The following is an 8,104-nucleotide window of genomic DNA, read 5'->3' as shown; positions in this document are numbered from 1 at the left end:
CGCCATTAAAAAAAGAATACATCATCTTTTCTATAGTAACTCAGAGATCTATACACAACATAATCTAAGGTTAATAAGTAAACATTAAAAAATGTTATTAGAACAAAAGTTTGTCTTATTAACTTCAAGAAAGAGGGGAAAAAAGTTGGTGAGGGAACGACTGTTTGTAGCTGCTATAACTTAAATGATAACCAGAACTAACATTAAAACTAACATTTAAAATGACATTTATTAATAGATTAAAACATTTTAATCATTAGCAAATTGCTGTAGTATAAGAAGAATAAAACACTTTAGGATGTGCTGTTATTGGAAAATAATCCACATCGGGGCATCATACCATGCTGACCTTAATTGTTTTCCTATAACAGCACGCCCCATGTGTTTTATCCCTTACATAATTTTATACGTTTTTTTATTTCCTTTATAATTTGCCATGGCTCGTGTTTTGTTATAGGCAGCTTATATAAAACAAACTTGTCTGAGTGTGTAGCTGGTTGTTGTAGAGCACAAATAAAAAAAAACAAAACAAGGTGAGAGTAACAGAATACTCAGCCAAAAATGTTTCACTCCTGTTGTTTTTTCACTTATCTTCCACTTCTTCCACAGTCATAACTCAGAGTGAACTGAGCATCAGGGAGGAGATTGAAGAGGCCTCTGTTGAGGGACCAGATCTCAGTGACAGGGTAACTCCTGATGAATCTCCTTCACATGGCGTCAGATTGTGGCTTTGATAAGACAGTGTGGTTGCTCTCATGATGCTGGGTATTCTACGATAAGCAGGAAGAGAGTGTTGGTAAAGCAGGCATTAAATGGGGTGAAATGAATTAGAATTTTCAGGCTTGGGAAAAATGTAAACCTGACCCTTGCAAGAGCATAACTTTTTTTTTTTTTTTTTTTTTTTTGCTTTTTTGCATGTTGTGGTTCTTTACCAGCATAACAGATGTCAAAAATTCAACTTTTCTTGGTCTTTCTTCAGCTTGAAGAGATCACTCAGGACGTGAGCGCGTCTCAGACAAGTCAGGCTGCAGTTTACATGGAAGGTGTGGCGTGACAAGCAGACAACAGCTAATCCTCCTTTTGGGTATTTATGTATGTATTTGTGTAAACTTTATGTCGGTAGTGCGTGTTAAAGCTCTATTGTTCGGTGTTGCGTTCCTTTTTCTTATGTTGTATATTTCAAGTTTTCTTCACAGTTTGAACCGAGACATTGACATTTTTGGTGTATTAAACCCATCAACAGTGTAAATTAGCCCAAAATTGCTGTGTGCATGTGACTATAAACCTCAGTGTGATGCTGGTTATGAATACTAACAGCCTAAACATCAAGTAATGTATTCAAAAGACTTTCAGATTGTATCAAAAACTCCACCTCATTCAAGTACATGTATGCACATGGTGCCGATCGTGCAGTTACGCAGGACAAATCAGTTGTGAAGAAGACTTGCAGCCAGGCTGGTAGATGCTTGTTTCCTCTTAACTTGCTTTCATTATTTTATTTTTTTGTATTTTTTTTTTTTATATTTTATTGGCTTGTTTTTACCCACTGAATTGTCCAGTTAGACTGTAAAACAGTTTGTCCCGTTATCTTGTGTTTACCTTAAATATAATTAAGGTGCTATATTTTGTCTATTATATATTTTATTATATATAATAGACAAAATATAGCACCTTAATTATATTTAAGGTAAACACAAGATAATGGGTCAAACTGTTTTACAGTCTATATATTATATATTTATTATATATTGTCTAGCTAAACTATGATCTATTTAAAAAGGAATGGTCTATATTGTCACATAAGCAAAATTGATAATATTTGGATTTAAAAAAGTGGAATTTAGACCAAGTAATTGGTAACACTTAATTAATGTTTCAAATGGTCATTGTAAATTGTCTAAGGCACTCCATTTGAAATCTAAACTGAACATATATTTTGCTCTATATATTCATCTCTCTGCTTTTATTGGCTCAATTCATTTACTTGTTCCATGACCGGTAAGGAAAAACATAAAGTTTATAACAGCCTGAATTAGTCAATTATTCATTATTCAAACATTGTTCAAATGTTAGGCTTGTTATTTAAATCTGTGCAATAATAATTGGCTTTTTTATGGGAACCTGATTGCTTTTTTTTCTTGAATTAATCATGCACAGAACATATTTTGTTAGTAAAACTAGTCTACGTTACTTTTAGTTCTGCTTATTCAAAAAAATCCCACTGATTCATAGTTTCTGTGGTATTATCCTGTCATGTGTTTTGCCATATTTGAGACTATTTATTTAAAAACTGCTAAAGGAAAGCAATGCTGCCGAACAAACTAAATTACACAGTCCCTTAGTGTGCGTGAGTTCTGGTACATTGACTCACTGGCTTTTAGAACATGTACGTGGCATGGTTCCTGCAAATTTCTTCATGAAAATGACAACTTACTTTAAAGCAACATTAAACCTTCAGATTTTTCATCTTGATAAGGTTTTTTTTTTACTTTTATTTTTTATTACTTTGGAATGTCATGACGTGTGTGTGTGTGTGTGTATACATACCATGTTGCCAAGTTTAAAAATGACATTTTTGGGGAGAGAATCAAACCTGCCAGCTGTCAGTCTGCATTGCACTTATTTAAGATGTACCATGTGTTATTTATGTTTCCATGTTTAAGACCTTATGTTAGTGATCTGAAGGTTGTGTTGTTCAAATTCCAGGACACCCATGAGCAAGACCTTTAGTTCTCGGACTTTCATTATGCCTTACTAAATCAATTTGGATCAAATCTGGCAAACTGAGAAATGTAATCACTTGTGTTTATTAGGCAGAGCCAATTAGACATCCCTTGTTGCAGCATATTATGTAAAAAAAAATCTATAAAAACATCAGGTGGGTGAAAAAGCAAGGACAGTCATAATTGTGTTAATTTTAGTTAAATGTTTTTCCCTCATATTTCCATTCTTCTTTTCTCCACAGTGTCAAAGATGAATATGACTGGGGAATATGACAGCTATGACAGTATGGAGAGTCCATGTGAGATGAATAGTAATTCAGTAAACCTTCACGTTAAGTACTATCTCCAGGTCTACGTGCACTCCCTTATCTGCATTGTAGGTTTCATTGGCAATGTCCTGGTGATCCTTACATATGCTTTCTATAAGCGCACCAAGTCCATGACAGATGTTTACCTACTTAACGTGGCCATAGCAGATGTCCTGTTTGTAGTGGCCCTGCCTCTGATCATCTTTAGTGAGCAGAGTGGCTGGGCATTGGGTGATTGGTCCTGCAAGCTGTTGCGTGGAGTCTACAGCATCAACCTGTACAGCGGCACCCTACTGCTGGCTTGCATCAGTTTAGACCGCTACTTGGCTATTGTACAAGCTCGCCGCTCTTTCAGATTCCGCTCAAGCATGATGGTCTACAGTTACATGATCTGTTCAGTAGTCTGGCTTTTAGCCTTGCTCCTGACTATGCCCACTTTCATCTACTACGAGCGCTACATACTCAGTGAAACATTCAATACAACATTTCTAGAATATACAGAGATTTCTGATAGTACATACTTGACTGAGGAGCCTTGGACTTCAACTCCTTCACTTCCACTCAACTTGCAAGAGGAGCAACATGTTTGCTTCTTCCGCTTCAAGGACAACAACAGTGCAAAGCAGGTCAAGGTACTAGCGCCAAGTGCCCAGGTGGCTATAGGGTTTTGCTTACCATTGCTGGTCATGGGCTTCTGCTACTCCAGTGTGGTGTTCACACTCCTGCGTGCCAAGAACTTCCAAAGACACAAGGCTGTGCGTGTGGTCCTGACTGTGGTGCTGGTCTTCGTCATCTGTCATCTGCCCTACAATGCAGCACTGCTCTACGACATCATTTACATGTTCTCCAGTACAGAATGCAGCGATTATAACAACACACACCTGCTGCTGATCCTCACAGAAAGCCTGGCCTACCTGCACTGCTGCCTCAACCCACTGCTCTATGCCTTCATTGGTGTCAAATTCAGGAACCACTTCCGCAAGGTTGTGGAAGACCTCTGTTGCATTGGGGCACGGCGCACGTCACGAGTCACCTCTGAGGCGTACTTACCCTCCCGAAGGTCTGTAGACAGCTCAGGGAACGAAAATGGCACCTCCTTCAGCATGTAAAAAATTGTCTATCCCTGGTAAACAGTTAAAGCTGAGGTGTATTAAGACCATCAGGTTTGTGGTTCTTTGCTGAACATAAAAAAAATGCAAGCTCCATGCCGCAGTTAAATATATATATTTTTTTAAAATAAATGTTTAATCATTGCAGCAAGAAGATTTTACATAACTCCTATTCATGTTTAGTAATCCCTTTTTGTATTTGTATATAAAGAGTTTTATTATATCTTGCAGTCTACTGTCTCTTTATTTCATAAATGATATGAGTTCAAATGTATAAAATAAATTTTTTAGTTCTTGCACTGAAGTGTTCCTGCACCAGTGTGGTGTGCTATGTTCATTATAGCTATTGAACGTGCACACACGCATGCACACACACACACACGCACACCCCTTGTTACTTTTAGGGTTGGCGAAGGTGAACGAGAAATAAGTGCAGGAGGTGGATTGGTGTTTGCGTGGGTTACGTCCAAGGTGCCAGTAAAGGATCATCTCTGAGCAGATATCATTGTAGAATCATTGTAGAGTGTGGTGCAGGTGTGAGTGCATCAGGAGCAGCAGCTTTGCTGAGGTTTGCAAACACTGAACAATATGAGACACATCTAAAACTATTTATGGTGCACCTAGTCATTTCCTCAGTGGTTCAGAGAATTGATGGACATGGGCCTGTGATGATAGATATGACAATGGGAGCATATGAAGAAAATGTTTTTTGGTATAAATAAAGATACTTGTTTCAATCTATTCCCATGTTGTCTTTGGAGAATGTCTTTTCCCATGTTGTCTTTTGTTGTTTTGTTTACAGTCAAGCTTACAAACAATTGTGTAGTGTTTGATTAGTGACCGATTCCTCTTTCTTCTACTCTCAAGCTAAAAGGACAATTCATACCAGCTCCATAACAACTCCATGTAAGACTTCCAGTGTCACTTTTACCCAGTCTCCAAGACCATCACCATCACCACACGCTCCAACCAGAAGCCGTGGATGACTGCAGAGGTGCGTGCGCTACTGAGGACCTGAGACTCTGCCATCAGAGCAGGTGGTGAGGTGGCCCTAAGAACAGCGAGGGCCAAACTGTCCCGGGCCATCAGAGAGGCAAAGCGCGCACACGCTCAGAGAATCCACAGCCACTTCAAGGCCAGCAGAGACACGTGGCGCATGTGGCAGGGCATCCAGGCCATCACCAACTACAGGACAACATCACCTGCCTGTGACAGTGATGCCTCCCTCCCAGATGCGCTGAACAACTTCTACGCTCCGTTTGAGGCACAGAATGGCGTGACGGTGAGGAAGACCACCCCTCCTCCCAATGACCAGGTGCTGTGTCTAACCACGGCCGATGTGAGGAAGACTCTACACAGAGTCAACCCGCAGAAGGCTGCTGGACCAGACAACATTCCTGGCAGGATGCTCAGAGGATGTGCAGACCAGCCGGCAGATGTTTTCATGGACATCTTCAACACCTCTCCTTGAGCAGCACCGTTGTTCCAACGTGCTTCAAGGCCACCACCATCGTCCCTGTGCCAAAGAAGTCTCCAGTGTCCTGCCTCAACGACTACTTTCCTGTTGCACTCACACCCATCATTATGAAGTGCTTCGAGAGGCTCGTCATGAGGCACATCAAGACCCTGCTGCCCCCCTCACTGGACGCTCAACAGATGACGCCATCACCACAACCCTCCATCTGGCCCTCACCCACCTGGACAATAAAGACACATATGTACGAATGCTGTTCATAGACTTCAGTTCAGCATTCAACACAATCATTTCTCAGCACCTGCTTGGAAAGCTGAACCTGCAGGGCCTGAACATCTCTCTGCAACTGGATCCTGGACTTCCTGACTGGGAGACCTCAGTCAGTCTGGATCGGGAACAGCATCTCCAACACCACCACACTGAGCACTGGGGCCCCACAGGGCTGTGTGCTCAGTCCATTGCTGTTCACTCTGCTGACTCACGACTGTGTAGCAATGCACAGCTTGAATCACATCATCAAGTTCGCCGATGACACGACCATGGTGGGTCTCATCAGCAAGAATGACGAGTCAGCATACAGAGAGGAGGTGCAGCGGCTAACGGACTGGTGCAGAGCCAACAACCTGTCTCTGAACGTGGACAAAACTAAAGAGATGGTTGTTGACTTCAGAAGAGCACAGAATGACCACTCTCCGCTGAACATCGGCGGCTTCTTCGTGGAGATCGTCAAGAGCACCAAGCTTCTTGGTGTTCACCTGGCGGAGAACCTCATCTGGTCGCTCAACACCAGTACCATAAAGAAGAAAGCCCAGCAGCGCTTGTACTTTCTGCGAAGGCTGAGGACAGCACATCTCCCACCCCCCATCCTCACCATGTTCTACAGAGGGACTCTCGAGAGCATCCTGTGCAGCTGCATCACTGCCTGGTTTGGGAATTGCACCGTCTCGGACCACAAGACCCTGCAGCGGACAGTGAGGGCAGCTGAGAAGATCATTGGGGTCTCTCTTCCCTCCATCACAGACATTTACACCTCACGCTGCATCCGCAAAGCCAGCAGCATTGTGGATGACCCCACACACCCCTCTCACACACTCTTAACCCTCCTGCCACCTGGTAAATGGTACCGAAGCATTCGGGCCCTTACGACCAGACTGTGCAATAGTTTCTTCCCCCATGCAGTCAGACTCCTCAACACCTAGAACTGGACTGAAGGAACACACACACACACGCACATACATATATATACACACACACAACTGAGCATCCTCCATCCTCTCTGCAATTTTTTTGCAAGTTTTTGCACGTGTTTATGCTGCTACAATACTTATTATACTGTACATAGGCTGTTACTCTTATGTTTGCACTTATGTTTACACTATTTCAGCTACTCTTGTACTATTTGCACTATTGTCACAGGTTCACTTTTAAACAGAACTGTGTACTGGTTGGCACTGCACTGGGACTTACTATGCCCATTGTCTGTCCCAGTAGTCATTGTACTGTCTTGTACTGTCTTGTGCTGTCTGCACATGTTTGCACTTCTGCACTTTATGTATAAATTATGTAGTCCCTTGTAGTTCTGTGTTGTTCTTTGTCGTCTTATGTAGCACCTTGGTCCTGGAGAAACGTTGTTTTTTTTCCACTATGTACTTGTATATGGCTGAAATGACAATAAACTCCACTTGAAACTTGAACTTGAACTTGACTTGTGCATTTGGAAATTTTTCTTTTTTTTTTTTTATATTTAGTATAATGACTTAATATCCAGTAAAAATGCAAATATTTCAAATAAAGGCACACACATTAAGACATTAGCACATTATGAGATAAAAGATATGATGGAGCATAATTAAACAATATCTAAAAAATTCATTGTAAGATAAATTATTAAATTAAGAGATTAAGTGATTAAGTTGCCCCGTTATGAAATGGAAGAATTATTAAGTCTTACTTTTCTGCATTGTGTTTATTTCCATTCCCAAAGAGGATCTTTCCACATGCAGTCACAGCACAGTAGTAAGTTCCAGCATCAGCATTTACAAGGTTGCTCTTGGGAAGAGTGTAGCTGCCGCTCTTTGCGGGAAAACCAGCCTCAGAGGTCCTCTCACACTGATCACTGCTGTCTCCATGAGCATAAATGATTCCTGCAGGAGAATCTCCTGAGCCATGTTTGAACCAATACACACTTTGTTCATCTGCACAACCTGAAGTAATCGCTTGTACTGAACACTGAAGTGTGTCAGACTCTCCACTCCTGATAACCATTAGAGTTGGAACCTCGCGGTTGGTCACAGCTTTAAAATGAATTATTAAAAGCATCCATTAATAAAACTTCATAATAAAATTATAAGCATTCTAATAATCACTAAAATGATAATCACATATTAAATCAAAAATAATATTTAATACTTTTTTCATACTATCAAAATCAATGACAATAAACATTCTGGTAAAGAATAGCTGTATACTTTACCTTGAAAAAAAATAAGG

At 40.8% G+C, this 8,104-nt stretch overlaps 1 protein-coding gene across 1 annotated transcript; it reads left to right on the top strand.

Moving 5' to 3' along the window:
* Positions 1–2,988: 2,988 nt before the first annotated feature.
* Positions 2,989–4,204, top strand: LOC113531840 (C-C chemokine receptor type 6-like). The gene has a single exon (XM_026922766.3). It carries the CDS (start codon positions 3,010–3,012, stop codon positions 4,138–4,140), a length of 1,131 nt encoding a protein of 376 aa, XP_026778567.3. The 5' UTR covers positions 2,989–3,009; the 3' UTR covers positions 4,141–4,204.
* The last annotated feature ends 3,900 nt before the right edge of the window (positions 4,205–8,104 follow it).

This window comes from Pangasianodon hypophthalmus, chromosome 19 (genome assembly GCF_027358585.1).
Source record: "Pangasianodon hypophthalmus isolate fPanHyp1 chromosome 19, fPanHyp1.pri, whole genome shotgun sequence".
Taxonomy (NCBI): Eukaryota; Metazoa; Chordata; class Actinopteri; order Siluriformes; family Pangasiidae; genus Pangasianodon; species Pangasianodon hypophthalmus.
This window is presented reverse-complemented; position numbering and strand designations above follow the sequence as displayed.